Source organism: Lissotriton vulgaris, chromosome 8 (assembly GCF_964263255.1).
Source record: "Lissotriton vulgaris chromosome 8, aLisVul1.2, whole genome shotgun sequence".
Classification (NCBI taxonomy): Eukaryota; Metazoa; Chordata; class Amphibia; order Caudata; family Salamandridae; genus Lissotriton; species Lissotriton vulgaris.
In genome coordinates, this window is record NC_141696.1 from 1,218,340,044 (window position 1) to 1,218,359,171 (window position 19,128).

The following is a 19,128-nucleotide window of genomic DNA, read 5'->3' on the forward strand; positions in this document are numbered from 1 at the left end:
CACCCTCCGTATAACTTCCTGGAGAGGAGCTCAGGGTCCAATGTGTGGTGACAGGGCAGCGCTGCTGGTCGAAGATCTAACAGACCATCTCTGGTATGGCAAATCCTAGCCTGGAAGAGGTTTAAGTATATCCTTGGTGATGCAAGGTTTGTGGACATGTGCAACAGCCTTGGATTTGCGGCCTGTTTGTAGAAGAAAAACTGGTCAAATCGTCTTACCTGCATTTAGAAGCTACATTATTTGCATCTTCGGAAGCCCGGTTTCATTATCACAAACACAATGCTTCATACTTCACAACAAATTCTGTCTCTAAGCACAGCATGCATGCATTTTTTCACTCAGTCCATCCCACAAACCAGTTGCAAGTTGTCTAGAAAAATTAGGCAAACATTTTTTTACCCTCAAATCTACTTGATAGATGAGCAAACCTACTTTTTACCTCAAAAAAACTAGAATTTCTAGCATAATACACATAACACTTACATCATAAAGTGCGATGTGCTGTGTTTCTCCAAGCAATTGAATGATGCATCGATCTCTGAGGACTGCTGCAGTGACGATAAACAGTTCCCATGAATCGGGCTCTGGAGGCTATGTGTTGGCTTCGAGAGCGATGCACCTATTTTGCTCCTGCAACAGGGTCGATGCACCTGTTCTTCTACCCGGAGACTGGAGAGTAAATTCCTCTGGTTCAAGTATCTAGGTTCACTTCCAGTGAACCAGTCACAGTAGCAGGGGTATAGACTTTGATATCCGTGAGTCTCAAGTAACAGGAGGCAATCCAACAAGCCTTGGAGACCACGTCAGTGTAAGGCAGAGTCTGGGTTCCTCAGCAGAGTCAGAGAGCAGCAGGACAGCACAAGGAAAAGCTGGTCTTCCATGTCAGTATTCCAGCATAGTGTCAGACCCTGATGCAGCAGAGCACTTTTTATGACAGAGTTCAGTTGTAGGTCCAGAAGTGTATGATTTGGTGGGGTCAGAGACCAAGTACTTATTCCCAAATGTGCCTTTTAAGTGGGGGTGACTCCAGAGAAGGATCTTTGAAGTGCAGAAGTATTCTATTTTCCTTAGACCTAGCTCTAGACTGTACGTGGGGGGTAATCAGTCCTTTGTGTGGGGTCAGGCCACTACCTATTCAGCTGTGTCTGCCTATTCCTCCCTTTCTGACCAAGAAGAGCCATCAGAATCCTGATAAGTACTCAGACACTTTTAACCTGTGTTTGTGGCTGTCTAAAGGGATTTCACAAAGAGTAGTTGTCACTCACACCAGATGTGTATTGAGGCAGGCTGCAGGCACACAGAGCAGTAAGAGCAGAGAAATGCCCACTTTTTTGGCATTTCTAAAATAGTAATGTTAAATCCAACGTTATTAGTAAAGAGGATAGATCAATACCCTTCCAAAGATTTAAAACGTGAAGCAGTTACTCCATCCAGTAAGGAAATTGCATCTTAAAAGTGCTTTAAGCAATTCCCAAAGTTAATCTAGGAGAGCAGTAGGTCTCAATGTAGCGAAAAATGAATTTGGGTGTTTGTCACTATCAGGACTTGCATTTTGTACGTCTAGGTACAGGCCAGCATCTGTATTGTAAAGAGCGAGAGGTTGTAAGTCTCTGAATCATGTTCTCTTTGTGTGCCTATAGTCACTACTGGGCATGTCAGAGGCATCAACATTTTTCCAGTCCTGGGGTATGGATGAAGGAGAAGACTTCTCATTTCTGTAGCAGCATTTGTTTGTGTTTGTTGTGGGAGGATTTTAACAAAAAAGAAATCCTTTCTGTGTATTAGTCTTTCTATAAGTGACCAACAGGCCTACACATATGACTCATTTGGTGTTGCTTTTAGGTTTAAGCAGTTTTTCAACATTAGTACGCCACACTAGAATATCATTTTTAGTTACTCTCAAAGTTTTTTTATTTAAAATGTTTTTTTGGGTGTAAAAACTTTTTTTTAAAAAGAAGAACATGTATATTCACAAACTTTATATCACCTATTTGTCAAATAGGACTTATTAATGATTAATGAATTGTATTGTTTTGACTTATTGAATGTGAATACACAAATATTGTTTGAACCAGGTGTGACTCTGAACTAGAAACCGTAATTCGGAATTGTTAGATAGCAGCTATAAGTGTAACAGAGCACCCTTTTTAAATGATTTAAAGTGTGATATAAAGTATGTGAATATACATGTTCTTCTTTTTAAAAAAAAGTTTTTACACCAAAAAAAACATTTTAAATAAAAAAACTTTGAGAGTAACTAAAAATGATATTCTAGTGTGGCGTACTAATGTTGAAAAACTGCTTAAACCTAAAAGCAACACCAAATGAGTCATATGTGTAGGCCTGTTGGTCACTTATAGAAAGACTAATACACAGAAAGGATTTCTTTTTTGTTAAAACTGTTGATACCCAGTCCTTTCTGGTCCCTGGGAAACTCTCTACCTTTTGAGATTGTTGTGGGAGGATCCCTCAGGGGATAGCCCATCAGGAGACTCAACTAAATGGAGTCGAGAGGGGCTGGTTGGACAAGTGTTTTATGTCAATGCCAAAATTGCCTTCAGAATCTGCTCCCCGATGGCCTTCAGATGCTCTGAAGCACAACAGTCACAAGCGGAGGGGCCGTGGTCGGAAAGCAAACACTATATAGAAATCCTGTGTAGATACATCCGCTGCGGACCGATGCTATACAGCCCGAACACGGAACACGCCACTTTGCATAAGCGCTTGCTGAACCACAGATCGCGCCTTCCTCTGACGTGACATTTTTGCCGGTCATAGACTCCAACGTTGGATCTGTGTAATCCTACGCCACAGACTAGAGTCCGGCTGGGACCCATCCATAGTGATTCATCCCTTTGAATATATGTCGCATGATTGTAGAGGGGCAATCATTGCGAAAACATTTCTGTCCTGATGGTCTTTTAGACATGTGCAACCAAGACCAAAACGTCGACCCCTTCATCATCTCCAAAAGCAATTCACCTGCACCAAGAATTAACCATCGTATATTGCTTGACTTGGTTATTGCCTATAAATTCAAGGAGCTGATGAACTGTTATGAACTGACCTGTTGATTTGTACATACATCTGTCCATAACATTTTTTGCTTTTATTGATTTGTTCATTATATCCCCGTATATTTATTTGTTGATTTACTCAATACAATATTTTTCAGATAAAATTACTCTTCCGTGTGCTTTTTCCCTTATTTCTTACCCATCATTAATTGTCTCCATCAAAGAAAAGTGTCGCTGTTATCCTTTGGATAGATACATTAGAGTTAGATCTTTGTTAACTAACTCACTAATTGATCACAAGTCAATATACAAACCAAATCCCTTGTGGCCACCTCTTACCTCAATAGATACATTAAAGACATTTTCTTGAAATATCATCAACCGAACTTAAACCTGGGACCATAGAAGGTAATAATTGCCTTAGCCACTCTAATATTCATAGGAGAATTTTGTTGATAAAAATGGAGATATGGACCCATGCCATAGAGACCCAGAAGAACAGGAACTAACAGCAGCGTGCCAGTCGGCATCATATATAGCTGGATGTCTTCACACTAGTGGAGAATTGAGTCGCATGGCACCACCTAGCAGCTCTGGAGAAATATTGACAGCAAAAAGTTTTCCATATCCAGTCTGGTGCCTAAATCAATGTCCTAAGAAGAGGAATCTCTGGGAAGCTCTAGCCATAAGAATACCACATTTAATGAGATATATATATATATATATATATATGTATATATATATATATATATATATATATATATATATATATATTCGGGATAGGATTCCAGTTATCTCAGTCTCACACTGAAAGCATCCAGGCACTCACGAGCAGAGTTTTTTTCAAAGCTTAATTATTAAGCAATTGCATCCCGTTAAAGCCCCTGAAGAGAAGCAGACTATATATATATATATTTTGTGCCCGTAATAAATATTTGAACCGTACCTGGCTGGTGTGGCTTGTCATCCTTTTGCTGGAATAAGGAGGAATTTGTGGATATATATATATAGCTAAACGGCAGGAACTACAAGTACCAACAGGCCCTTGCGAGGGCCACGCCCACTGAGGCGGGATGTTTGGAAGTTATAAGGGTGCCGCCAATCTTGCCCTGCTGTTGCCTTCTATGCCTTGAGCCCCTGAAGAAGTGAAATACGAAAAAGTTGGGACTGGCTACTGATATTTGTGTGGACCGAGATGTGCTCACACTGCTGCTTCCAGCAATGAACATATTTGGCGAAAACCTTACTGTGATGTGGCGTCTTCCTCAACAGGCAAACTTTGTGGTTGGATATATGTATAGTTATACATTATAAATGTAAATATGGCACTAACGTGATAACGCCAATTTGCACAATGCACAGGCCATTGGGTCATGAGATCATGATTGCATATGCAACCTTAGTTGTTGAAATGTTGCACTGTCACTTTAAATTTTGACTAAACTGTATTTACAATGATGCACTATCACTTTAAACCTTGCAGTTGGTATATAAAGCAAAAAGATGGCGGCGACTTCAGGTTTGACAAAGATCACTTGTGCGGTCTAAACACGTTACCTGGTTTTGTGTGGCCAAAGTAAAATCTCTCTATAGCTATCCCGAGCGTGCTGGAGTCTGTTTCGGATTGTGGAGCAGTCGTTTGTAAGGATATCTATCTATCTATATAGATCTACAGATATAGATATATATCCAAAGTTGATTCCCAATGCTGTGTATATATATATATATCTATTGACTATCGGAAATTTGAAAAGGAGGCGCGAGGCTTTGCGCTCCCTAAGACTCCCCGTGGAGGTAACAACCCGGGGAGAAACGCCGATAAAAGGCGAGATGTTGTTAAACTTTCGATTAAATTGCACTGAGTAGGCGCACCGCAAAGATAGAAATATGCACCTTAATTGCTGGCTTTAACATATATTTACATGTTTAAAGATGGCGCGGCGCTTAGTTGCATTGTTAGAAGTCCATCATTAATGTTTAGTTAAGCATGTGACTGCATTAATACCTTTGGCTGGCCCGCGCAGTGCGACTAACACTGACGAAGGCTTAATGCTGAAACGCGTCTGTTGTCTCTGAAATTAAAAACTAAAGTGTGAGCATCTACTTGGTTTACGAGTGCGGTTCTTCTGAGCATATTCTTGGGAGCTGATCATTGTGACATTGCGGGAACCCACTACCGCAGGCCGCACCCACCCGCGAGTGCCTCGGATTGGGGTGGGAATAATATAATATAATATATATATATATATATATATATATCCATAACTCCAAACCACCTCCTGCCGCTCCACTTTACTCCGGGTGCCTCCTCAACGCGCGGTGGAGCGCGTAATAAATTGTCAACACACAGTTCCCATCCGTGGAACTGCTACGTAAATGAGGACACTCCAGCCCAATTTCTCGATCTCCGCTTAAGTTTATTTTCTGCGCACACACACAGCTAACAAGCATATATATATATATATATATATACTGCATTTAGCGATCCTCAGCCTCGCAACGCTGGTGCCATGGGTGGCCGCAGTCGCCACACTATATTTCTCTCGCCAAAGGCTTCACGCCGAAACGCGTCGTCTTTGTTTGGAGCGTGCACATTAAAAATGTATTGTGCCTGGACCTACCTGGTGTGCCGTTTTTCCTTGAAAACCGAATGTGGAGGTGATTGGGGAATTGCGAGAGAAATATATATCACACCCAAAACACTCAGACAACTGATAATGAGACTGAATTCCCAAAATGACAAGAAAAGCAAACTTAACCCTACCAGAATCTGAGAGTAAACCAAAGATGTGCCACACACATTCTACATATTTGTGAATCACAAAAGTACCACAAATTGCTTCATCAATGCATACAAACTTGTAACAAAGATATATATATATATATATATATATATATATATATATATATATATATATATATATATATATATACACACACACACACACACACACACACACATATGCACCAAAACTAACTTATGGCAACTATAGTACTCTTGAGAAAAGAAGGGGAGTTATTTTTCAGCAGATGCTCAGACAAAAATAGTTTTTCCCTTTGCAGATAAGAACAAAAGGAAAAAAGGAAACACTTCCCAATCTTAACATGCACATTCTAGGTTTCATATTATTCCTTTTCTCGTGTTAAACATTTGTGAGGATGATTCTAAAAAGCGTTTCACTATCTGCAGTTTGGTTTATGTCATTAAAAAAAGCTTCACTTGTACCTGTGCATAATATGCATGATTCTCCCAAATTTGATGTGTCCGGTGCTCATGGGTGTGCGTTTGCAGCATACACAGCCCCTGTTTGTGTGCAATGCACTGTTTCTGTGTAGATTACTCATTTCCCGCACTGCTGTGCGTTCTAGTTAACCCAGGTAAGTAAGTCACACCCCTTTTAACCTGGCACAATATCCACTGCTGAGGTTCACAATGTAAACAATGATCCATACTTTTTTCTCACGACTATGAGCACCCTCCGTTTGAGACATGTGAATATACATGTGGACAAAACACTCATATCTTCGAGATTCACTAGAATGTTTACAAGCCTTTTTCACTATGTGTAATTGATGCAGATGGGGATGTTAGTGAATTTCACTAAGGTTCAACATTTAGCAGCACATTTAACACAAGAGGCAGACTTCTTTGGGAATCGGTCGCTTAAGGAGCACTTTGTATATCAAAGGCTTGCTGCATAAAGATAGCAAAACTGGACACACAATAGCGTTACTATTACCATAGGCTAGTCATTAAATGTTTACAAATATTAACTTACAGCAGCACTGCGACCAGGGAAGTTGAAAAAGGTATCGGGTCCGTGTCTCTGAGGCATCTGATTGAGGACTGACAACAGTTTGACTGCATGCCGTGGCTGTCAAAACATGAATATTGAACATTTGTCAGTATAAATCATTCATACGTGAAATTCTGTAAGCCCTCGTGGCCAAGGAAGAGGCCACAAAGCAAACAAAGAATTAATTCAACATCGCAGCTCTCAATAAAGTCGCTTAAAACAACTGATAGACAAACGTAAGCGCGCATTACAGGCCCCGAGAGAGGGATTCGGTTAACCTCAAGCACTTATGCATCGACACACGATCGCTCCTCGCTGCAGCCTCAACTCACCCAGATCCCGTTCTCTCCTCGAAGCATGCTGAACAGGAACTTCAGCTCTTTGACGGTGATACTGTAGCTGGCAAGAACTCCCAACATGTCCACCAGAAGATCTAAAACAAAATAAATAAAAATAAAAATTAAAGAGCTATAAGAATTGTTAGAATAGCATTTGAGAGCGCAATTGAATCTACATTACGTTCTGAGATCTCTTCCTAACACGGGGCCTGAGCACCGTTTTAGTGCCTAATGTAATTGCACACTCTATAAAACTCGACAATAAATAGAACAAGCCTGAAAATTATAAACATAGACTTAAGCCTGCATTTGGGGCAAATGTCAAACTTTTTACATTTTCATAAAGGGCCCCTGTGAAGGAGCAATAATCGCCGTTTCCTAGCAGTATTTCCAGGAACCATTTTCACATATGTAAAATGTAGCAGGTGTACATTTATGCATGCATAATTTTGGGCACCAAAGCACATCTGTGTAACCTCTTTTTTCTCCATATAGAATTATTTTCCTAGTTTAGACGCCTCTTCTACACATGCACCAAATTTGGTCACATTCCATCCTCATTACTATGAAGGATGCAGATTTTCCACCGTTATATAGTTAGGGCCTAGTTTCGATTTGCCGATATAGATGTCTGCCTTGTAGATATTACAGCATCCACATTGGGTGTCATATTACTGTTTACCAATGGCAGAAGGACCAGCTTATGTTCCAATGCAAGCAGGCAGCTTTTATCTATCCCGTCTGTGGTCTCAAGAGTCCTCTCTACATGGCTGCAGCCCCCAGACACAACAGATAAACGCTGCTCCCAGACCACAGGACTGAGCTTATCCTGACATGTCCAGAAACTTTGTCCTAACAGCTGACACCTTTATATAAGACATGAAGCCCTAAGGATGCTCTCGCCCCACCACCATCCAGGGCGAAACACGTCTTGGCAGAATCGCTTAACTTACAAGACAACTTCCTAAGCAAATAAATACAGAACATTGGAGGGTGCAATTATCATCTTGTATTATGTTCTAGAACCGTTTGCTGCATTAAGATAACAATTTTGTTGACATTTGAGGGGTACTTGCATTGCTACCTGTTTACAGATTTTCTTGTGCCTTTCGCTGGACTAACTCTTTGACTCCATACAGGGTAACCACCTGCTGGCCTAAACTTGTGAATGAATACTTATAAACGCAAGATTCTGTGGGTGTTCACCAACTCAGGCTGGTGTCATATCAGATGCCAGCAAATCAATGATACCATATTTAACTCACATTTTGTAAATACATTATGTGACTTACCCTCGCAGACTGAGGGATATGCACACACCTAAATTCAGCCTAGATGAACAAATACCTTGATGATTCAGACCCAAAAAGCCCAATTTTATATTGCGCATGGGATCATGGGCATATGTCTTGGCGTCAGAACAGGGTAAAATTGTATTTATTTACTATTTCCAAAGCACAGATGTTCACTTCGACGAGCCTCTTGGCGTTAATACACGACAAACAACAAAAGAGCAAGCCTATAAGAACAGAAACAACGTTTTTGAAAGCTTTCCTAAGAGAAGACATTCTGTGAACCCTGTACAGGTGGATGAGCACAGCAGTCCACAGTTTAGCACCTATATGCTGCTTTAAACAGAAACTATTACTTTACATGCCCCCTGAAACGTTTGTCCTTTATCACGTGATCACGTGTTTCTGGACTACCCAGGTAGATGCTGCTGCAGTGGCACATCTTTAAGAGCACACAAGCGGCATGATTTTTGCCTGGAGATGCTTGGGAATGAAGGGAATACCATTTCCAATAAGGTATGGAAGCAAGTAGAAAAATCACTTTTGAAACTCATATTCTGTTAGTGTGACATACCAAAAGCAGCCAGCATGGGGGCGTGGCTTGAGCGCCGCACAAGATGGTGGCTTGATACCGGAGCTCCGCTGACCGAGCCCGGCGCCGGCAGTTTATCCCCACTTACACCGGACGGACACGACCTAAAATCCCATAATCTTCAATCGGAATGTGAGGTGAGCAGGAGGATTCGTGCCTCGTTCCTTGAATCCAGCGACATGCGCTCATTTTGGTTGTGACGCGGTCCGCTATTTCGGCGGCCGCCATTTTCTTTTTTACCGTGATCCCTTCATGAGCGGTATTTCCCGAATGTGCGCCTCGCTATCCATTTCAAAGTACTGTTACTGTTTCTTCCCTTTCTAAATGGCTTGGGCGCAACACAAAATGCATATGCAGTTGCAGTCTTCCTCCTCACACGTTTTGAAGCGCGGACGCTGCTCGCACTAATTCTGCCTGTTTTTCACCAAATTTGCTTCAGCAACTTATGCCTTACTTCCCTGGTTGGCGCTTCTCTCGTCCGCATATTGATGTGCGCTACGCTTGTTGACATCTTTGAATCACAAATCCTAGTTGGCGCTTTTTTCAACCGCACTTTCTCATATGCGCTATGCTCCCTGGCTTAATGACATATTTCTTTGCATAGAATTGCTACAGCAACCTTCATACTGGACATTGGTCTTTATCATATTGCACAACATGCAGGTTATCAACGCTGCTACCTATACACGTACGCTCATATGCAATGTATGTTGATTTCCTTCAGTGTTCTCTTCGTGCAAATGCTACTGGAAGGCTTTTCTTCATGAGGAATTGTATTTTTCACAGCCAATATAGTGATTAACTCGACTTCAACTTCATTATTTCTGCTTGGCGCGCTTCCTGTACGCTTTAAATAGTACTGAGCCACAGTGTTCTTTCCCTGAATATTATTCCTATTGACTTTATTTTGTGGTCTGTGGTGACATTAATATTTTTTCCTCCTACTTTTCCATGGGGAAATTGCGTACTCTCAAGCTCACTGCTTCAACACCCAAGCCGCGCCATTCTTCAGACTCTGATTCCACGACTCCACCCATGGATGATCCTGCTTCTCAAAAGCCGGACTTAACCCCTGGGGCTATTCCGAAAAGTACCTCCTCCAGTAAACTTTTGCAACCTGCTTCAACAAAGCGCCTCAAAAAAGACCCACCCTCCCCAGGCTCATCCTCAGATTCTGCATCTATGGATCTTATTCTTGAAGAAATTTGTGCGCTAAAACCTTTCATGGCTGAGACTACTAAGACTTTACAGTTTCTTCACGATAAATGGTCTACTCTTGAATCACGTGTTCTTCTAGTAGAACAGGCCACGGAGGCCCTTCAAACTTCAGGCTCTAGAATTTCGCTTTTGGAAAAAGATGTTTCTCTCCTGAGGAGGCAGACAGAGGAGTTGGAAAATCGTAATCGCAGAAATAATCTACGCCTTTATGGTCTTCCGGAACTTACAGAAGGATCCAACCCAACTGCATTTTTTCAAACCTTTCTGCCGAAAATTCTGGATCTTCCTCCTTCCTCTTCACTTAATATACAACGTGCTCATAGACTCGGTCCTAAAGTTTCCAACAAACCTCGAGGAGTCATCATGCTATTCTTACAATATACTGATCTCCTGCAGGTTCTTTCAGCAGCAAAAACTAAAAGACAAGTTATGTGGGAAGGACATCGTCTTTACCTATCTCAGGATGTGGCTAAAGTGACAGCTGATCGTCGTAAACAATTCCTTGATTTGAGACCAAAACTACGAGCTCTGAATGCAAGATATGGACTACTTCATCCTTGTCTCTTCAAGGTGACCTACAAGGATAAGATGACGACTTTCGATGATCCACAGGTCCTTCAGGAGTTTCTTCATCAGCAGGACAGCGACGTCATGGACACTGCTAGAGCTGTTTAGTCACGCATGAATGACCGGTTTACTTTTCCGTTATCCTAATGTATCGTATTTTTGTCCTATATTCCCTGCTTATTGATATCTTATTCTAGTATTTTTGTTTCCGGTATTTTATATTCTGTATTTTATATCTCGTATGTTTCTCTAATATTCTTCTTATTTTTTGTCTTCTTATAGATAATCTACCCCTTTCCTCATCCCGGTGTATTCGTGCATCCCTTCAATTCAGTTCTCTGCTGGTTCCTTCGATGTTCGGTGGCGTGTGTTCCGTTGTCGTTGTCGTCATCTTCTGGCGTCGTCACCCCCCATTCGTCTTCGTTCTGTATCCATTGGTATGTTTCTATGTTCTTCTTATGTTACTCTGTCCTCTTTACTACTCTCTCTCCTATCTTCTCTCTTTACTCTTTTCTCTCCTTTTTTCTCACTGTATTCTCTATCTACTCTCTTGATTTATTTCTCTTACTTACTCTATCTCTACATTCCTACAACCATTCTCTTCTCTTTCCAATATACCTTTTCTGTTCTATCTTCTTTTCCATATCATTCTACTTCTGATTTATATTCCGAGTAGTCACTTGGAACGTTAAAGGGTTAAATAACCCTATTAAACGTCAACGAGTTCTGACACATTTGGCTAGGCTTAACGCTGATGTAGCCCTCCTTCAAGAATCCCATCTTTCGGAGAAGGAGGCTGTAAAACTCAAACGTTGTTGGGTGGGACATGTTTTCCATTCTCCTGCTTTAGGTAAGAAAAATGGTTCAGTTATATTGTGTCACAAAAAGTTAACTGTTTCTGTTGTATCTCAAGAATGTGACGTTAATGGTCGTTGGGTTCTTGTAAATCTTCTTGTAGACAGGATACCAATTGTTATTTTTAATGTTTATGCTCCTACAGGGGTTGACAAACTGTTTTGGCCTGCTATTTCTGAAAAACTTGTTATGCTTGATGAACAATATGTTATTTTCGGTGGTGATTGCAATCAAGTTCTTGACCCCATTTTAGACAGAAACTCTAAAGTTAAATTTGTTTCCTCCAAAATGCACTCCCAATTTACTGCATCTATTCAAAATAACAACCTAGTTGACATTTGGAGGCTATGCAATCCCAACCTTAGAGAATACACATTTTACTCTCCCACTCACCATTCCCAATCCCGTATTGATTACTTGTTCCTTAGCAAATCCCTAGCTCAACTTGCCCTTCATGCAGACATTGGTTCTATTTTAATTTCAGACCATGCTCCTGTTTTTGTTTACATTGACCTAGTCCCTTTCTCTCCTCATTCAGGACGCTGGAGATTCAATAATTCTTTACTCCTTGATTCTGATTTTTGCACTCAATTTACTGTTTTTGCCACTGAATTTTTCACACTTAATCATCTCCCTGACTCTCCCATTGTCATGGTGTGGGATTCGTTTAAAGCAGCTGTTGGGGGATTTGTTATTAATTACGTATCACAAAAGAAAAGGAAGTCTGTTTCTAAGTCAACTCAACTTCTGGATAAAATTAAGAAACTAGAATATGCTTATTATGACTCTAGCTCTGACTCCTCTCTCTGAGAGCTTATTTCAGCCAAATTCGATTTTAACAAATTTACCACAAATGCAGCCTCTAATTCTCTCCTCAAATGCAACTCTCGTTATTATGGAGGTCAAAACAAAATGGGCAAATTACTAGCTAATTATCTTAAGATAAGAAGGGAGAAAACAAAGATTGAATCTCTACAAGGACCATCCGGTATTTCTCTTTTTAAAGATAAGGACATATTAAATCAGTTTGTCTCGTTCTATCAAACTCTATACACTCCTGAATCTACTCCTGATCCCGCTGATCTCCATACGTATTTTCAAGACATTCCTCCCCCTCCCTCCACCCATGTTGATTTTCTTACGCTTGATTCGGATATCTCCCTCTCTGAAATTTCCCATGCTGTTTCTGTCCTTCGTCGTGGTAACGATTTAGAAAAGGGGGTGGTGATGAACAGAGCGTCTGAGTCGTGGTAAGGCACCTGGGCCTGATGGTTTCACCATTGAATTCTATAATCATTTTTCCTCCCTTCTCCTTCCTAAACTACTTCTATTATTCCAATCTTTTGTCGATTCTGGTTCTTCTCGGGGAACCTTTCAGGAAGCACTCATTTGTTTAATTCCCAAACCAGATAAGGATCACACCTTATGTAAAAATTATCACCCCATCTCTCTCATTAATACCGATTATAACACTTTCACCAAAATATTAGCGCTTCGATTGGATCCCCTTTTACCAAATATTATTGGCCCTGAGCAATCAGGCTTTGTTAAAGGTCGTTTATCATCAGATAACTCCCGAGTTTTCTTTAATATTTTGAGTAAAGCTCCCTCCCTTTCTTACCCTTTGGCTGCCATCTCTCTTGACGCCGAAAAGGCTTTCGATAGAATAGGTTGGGATTTTATGTTTCAAGCTCTTCGTTGGATTGGTTTCTCTCCTAAATTTATTTCCCTTATCTCATTACTTTATTCTAGCCCCCACGCCTCAATTTTTGCAAACGGTATGACTTCTGATTATTTTCCTCTTCAACGAGGCGTGCGTCAAGGTTGCCCCTTATCCCCTCTCTTGTTTGTTTTAGCTTTAGAACCTTTTTTAACTAAGATTAGACTTGATGAGAATATTTCTGGATTTCGTTACGGCTCCCAACAGCAAGTTAAACTATCAGTTTACGCTGATGATATTTTATTATATTGTTCACACCCACAATCCACTTTACCGTTCTTCTTGAATCAAGTTTCCTCCTTTTCTAAGGTTTCTGGCTACCGTCTTAATATTGATAAATGTGAAATTTTACCCTTAAACCCTCTCTGTCAAAAGCATCTCTTTCACAATTCTGGCTTTTCTTGGCAGCCTTCGAAGATTAAATACTTGGGTGTTTGGTTTGCTCCTCGTCTCTTAGATACCCTTAAGTTTAATTTTGATTCCCTTTCTGTTAAACTTAATACGGCTATTACTCGCTGGAACCCTCTTTTCCTTTCTTGGTGGGGACGTCTTGACTCCATTAAAATTATGTTGGCCCCTCTAGTTCTTTACTCTATTTCCATGATTCCCATTCATATTCCGGACTATTACTTCAAGTCAATAGATTCTATTTTGCAAACATTTTTGTGGAAAGGTAAAAAATCTCGCATAGCCCTTTCTGCCTTGAAGAAAGATAAAACATTAGGAGGGGTTAAATTTCCGAATTTCAAATCTTACCATACCGCTTTTTCATTAAAGCAAGCTTTGCGTTGGCTCTCTTCAGACCTCCCCTTTTATCCCCCTCTTTGGTTACAGATAGAATCCTCTTTCATTCTTCCTTTTGATTTTCGTGAGATTCTCTCCTTTACTTCTAATGTAACGTCCCTTCGCTCCCCCATTATCTCCCGTTCTCGGACTCTTCTTTTACCGTACTTGTCTTCCTCTTATCCTTCTACTTCCTCCACTCATATTCAGCCTATTTGGCATAATAAACTCCTTCAAATTCGCAATCGCTCATTATATTGGAAGACCTGGCACTCCCTTGGTCTAAAATGGATTTCTCAACTTCTTGTGGATAATCAACCTCTTTCTTTTCAAGACCTCCAAAAACAATTCTCATTACCCTCTTCCTCGCGTACACGATATATGTCAATGATTCCCTCTCTCATCCATTACCTCTCTTCACTTCCTGCTACAAATTCTATTCCTATAGCATATCTTCCCATTTCCAATGTCATTGATCACTCCCCTTCTGCTTCTTTTCTCTATAAATCTATTCAATCTTCTATTGACCGTCTTAAATCTAAGGTTGAGTTGGCTTGGGAAAATGATTTATCTCAAGTTTGGTCCTTCCCTTTGTGGGACAAAATATGGTCAAAAATTCATAGTACTTCCAGAGCTGCAAACACTACCCAAACCTTATTTTTTGTTTATAATCGCACATTATTCACTCCATTACTTCTGTCATCCTTTTCCTCAGACACTCCCTCCACTTGTTGGTCCTGTCCCTGCCCTTCAGCTGATTTGAAGCATATGTTGTTTGATTGTCCTCCCATTTTTCGTTTTTGGCAACAAGTGTGGTCCCAGTTTCAAAAGATTTTCAATTTTTCTTTTTCTTTTTCCATAGTTCACATTTTTCTAGGTTCTCTTTCTCCTATTTTTACCACTTCGTCCCATAAACATAAAGTAATAGATCTTCTAATTGCCGTCGCCTTCCACCATATTACGTCTCATTGGAAACAGGCTAATGATGTCTCCTTCACTGCCTGGTGGAACGCAGTTTGTTTTAATCACCGTCTGGATACTAATTTTGTTTCCCCCATTTCCCTTGCCATCAAACGTGATCTTTTATGGATTCCCCTCACTGAGTATTTATCCTGAGTTGCCCAGATCCCTCCTACCGCTCAAGTTCGTACTGTTGAAGTCCAAAAACCACCGTAAATGCATTTCTACCTTGTATTTAATTTTTTATATCACTTATGTGTTTTATTCTACAGGATATGCCTCAATTACCATATGTTCATGAATAGTTCGTATGCCATATTTTATGTCTAGATTTATTTATCATTTCTACTTTTTTGTAAGAGAGATTTCTTGTTTTTATAACTTTTGATTGTTTCTTCATTTTCTGTCTTTGCTTCCTTATACTTCAATAAACTTCAAACTTAAAAAAAAAAAGCAGCCAGCATCATTTTCCTGGCAGTGTTCTTTGTTTCTTCATTTGTAAGTGTTGATTTGTTTTTGTGAAGAAGGTATAAAGAATTGCAAAGGAGGTACACTGTATTGTGAAGATGACTTTTTACATTTTAAGTACCCCAGTCAAAACTGAGACAATAAGAACTTTGGCACAGATTTACTCAGTTGAACAATGCAGAACTTGCTGAAACTGTAAAGATTGCACCCTGCCTGCAGTGCACAGCTACATCTTTTGTCAATAGCTTTTTTGTGCTGGACACGTGGGTAGGTGGTGTAATCAATAAGGCTTGTGAAAATGGGCATGGCCTAAGGTGTGATATTGCCCACTGAGATTAACGATCAATCGTCAAGCCTTGCTTGACACATCTTGCGAAGTATGGATGCCTCATGGGTATTGGTGTAAGTAATTCTTTAATTTCAGAAGCTACTGCATCAGTCAAGACTGTGTAATCCATTTCAATCTCCTTACCTTGCAATGCTTGTGCATACACCATTCAGTCACAGATGTCTTTTTAGTATTAATTATTTATTTAAGGCGTGTATTACAATATCGGAGCCAGAACCCTACATACACATGCAGTACAAAACCCTAAGGGTACACGTTTATCCTGATGAAAATAAGGGGATACACATCAAGCTTTTAACTTACATTAAGAAGGATAATGCTGTTTGGACAAGTTTCCTGGGACTTTGCCCTGAAATCTAATTGCGATTGTATTTATGTAGTGTTTACTAACCCTGATGAGCCATTGAAGCGCTTTTCAGCAAGTAGCAAGCTACTCCAGAACCAAAAGCGGATTAGTGGTGGATTAGTATAGGGAAATATATAAGTTGTTAACTGAAGCAGTGGACATTTGAGTCTGTTACTTGGGATAAATAGGATAAAGGAGGGATAGAGGAGGGAAGAGTCTAGAAACGGTTATTTGGGAAATAATAGCGGTGAAATGAGGTATGGGGTGAGTCAAAAGAGGGATAGAGGCTATACTAAAAAGAGGTACAGGATGAGATATAGAGTAGTGAGCTGGAGAGCGAGTACTTTTTTGTACAGTGGGAGTAAAGTAATAAAAATATAGAGGCATATATAGATACATAACTACATAAAAAGGTATACATGGACTATCATAAAGCGATATAAAATTGTATTATATAAATCCCCACATGTACATGCATGGATAAATGTTTAGAAACTCAGACTTTCAAGTGTTGCTATACATAAAAATAATGTATGTATATATTTTTAAATGTTTTGGCAATTTTGTGTTTGTTTATTTATATTAATTTTATATTTTCACTAATATTTCAATAGAGAAGGACTTCTAGATACAATTGTTATGATCATATTTACACATTGTGACAGATAAAATGAAACAGACACTCAAAACATATAGTCAAATAAACCTTATAACTTATCACGCAATATTAAGCATACCAAATATATATTTTCATCACAAGTAATATATACATTTGTTAAACAGACACATGAGAATATTTATATATTTTTAAGCATAAGTTGTATATATATATATATATATATATATATATACTTAAATACATGCATATAATCAAATTATACATGTTTACATACACAAGCGTATGCTGTAAGTAGGAAATGGGTTATTAGTTGTAGGGCACCAACAAGTAATAGGCCCACAATTATTCTTACTGGGAATTAAGCACCCTATTGTAGTGATTGACTCTCTCAGGGTAGTGAGGCACAGCAGTCCAAGGCCTCCTCAGGGGAGGTAGTGTGGGCTAGTAATCACCATTCACTGGCACATAAAAATAACACTCAATAAATGAGTGTCCAGTCAGTGCTTTCTCTTTAGAAAAATGAAAAGTACATTTATTACACACATTACTAAAATCTATGGAGTAATTTACAACTATGTTAATTGTCAGATGGTAAAAACCATATCAGAAATTGCAACCCCACCTTGGACCCCCCTAAAGGCGTCACACATATAAGGAAAGTCTGCTGGCTTAGTCAAAAGTTTAAGATCAACAAACCACAAGTTAAAGACATCATTTATGCATGTAAATACAATCATCAATAATAATTAGGTAGAAATCCACTTATTACTGTTAATAGAGTATATACACTGTGACCCAAAATCAATGTCAACGTATTCTCAATAAAGCATTCAAAATGAGCAAAACATGCATCTGTGCATTTTTTAGTAAACTTTCCAACCATGAAAATGCAATCATAAAAGCAGCCCCCTAGAGGGCATCACATTTGAAGTACATTACATTTAACTATAGACTTAGCCCCTAGAAGGCGCTTCAATACGTGTACTTTTTATACACTTTTGGGCCACAATAAGGGCAACCATACAATCATCCCATAAAGAGTACAGCACTTCCAGTTGCAAAACCTATGTTCCAGCCGGAGGAGTGCTTTAAAACATTAGAAAAATTCCAGAAAGGTCCCCCCAAACAGAGTGACGGTTATTTGAGGACCCCACAAACAGAGTGAGTTACTTAACAAAACTCTCCTGCAGCTCTCCCATGCTTCCATGGTGTTGTTGGTGATGACCTTGACATCCTGGGGCCACCACAAGTAAACCAAATGAGACAACTAGAAGAGCCCCACAGGGCATTATGAGGTGCTCCTCCAAGAGCAATTACTATTTTAGTAGCAGCTCTCTTACTGTACCAAGAGAGCCGCAGAACCTTTTTCTTTTTCTGGTGCGCAGGTTCATGCATTCTTTTCATTCTGTTTTGGGGGTAACATGCTCCCAAAGTTGGGGGCAGCACAAGGAGCTCACTGTTCTGGCTGCCCTTCTGGCTCCGGCAAAGCAGCCTCTTTTTCCTGTTTAATTTATGTCAATAAGGTATGCAGTTCCTAAGGATACAAAAAAAGAATTTAAAGGTAGGTCGGTAAATATTATCAAAAGGCAAGACAGGGCTCTGCACCTTTTGGAACAGGAGCCCGCACACACCCAAATGGGTGTCATGCCTTATCATAAGGCTTGCTCCTCGTTGGGCCTGCGCTGCAATGCCGGATGGGCACCCTTTAAGGGGTTCTTTAACAGAGATCTTTTATTCCAAGCGTAATGTGAATGGTGGGTGTAGGGCCATATGGTGTAGATGGGTGAATGGTGTGTTATAAGTGCGTAAGGAAAAGTTAAATATCCTGGGTAGTACTCTAAAGCAATTTTAATTGGTGAGTCTACTTGCCTAATTTAAAAATAAAAATAACGGACCAACTACATAATGTTCACTGGTTGCTAGTATCGAGGGGTCAACATGTTTCTTGCTTCCTATGCCACAAAAGTGATCAAATTGCAATTCATCAGGCCCAAAATCAGAATAGTCATCTATAAAGTAGTTGGAATCCAAGTTAGTGTGAAGGATAGACCAAGCACTAGAAAAACCTAAATGTGGAGTACCTTGTACTCGGCTTGACTATTGCAATGCTCTGTACCTGAACAACAATGCGGCCTCCCTTAGTAAGTTACAGATTGTACCGAAGGCAGCGGCAAGGCTGAATCTTAACATTCTGAAGCGTCAGTCAG

General features: G+C 39.9%; 1 protein-coding gene across 7 annotated transcripts in view; it reads right to left on the bottom strand.

Annotated features, from left to right (window-relative positions):
- The window catches only part of NBEA (neurobeachin), a 1,820,918-nt gene that overhangs the window by 1,414,910 nt on the left and 386,880 nt on the right, over positions 1-19,128 (bottom strand). For all 7 annotated transcript variants that reach the window (XM_086935110.1, XM_086935108.1, XM_086935109.1 and 4 more), the window contains exons 3-4: positions 7,147-7,247; positions 6,797-6,892 (exon numbers count right to left, since the gene is read on the bottom strand). In XM_086935110.1, coding sequence (XP_086791236.1) covers positions 6,797-6,892; positions 7,147-7,247 — 197 coding nt within the window. The remainder of the gene's footprint in view (positions 1-6,796; positions 6,893-7,146; positions 7,248-19,128) is intronic.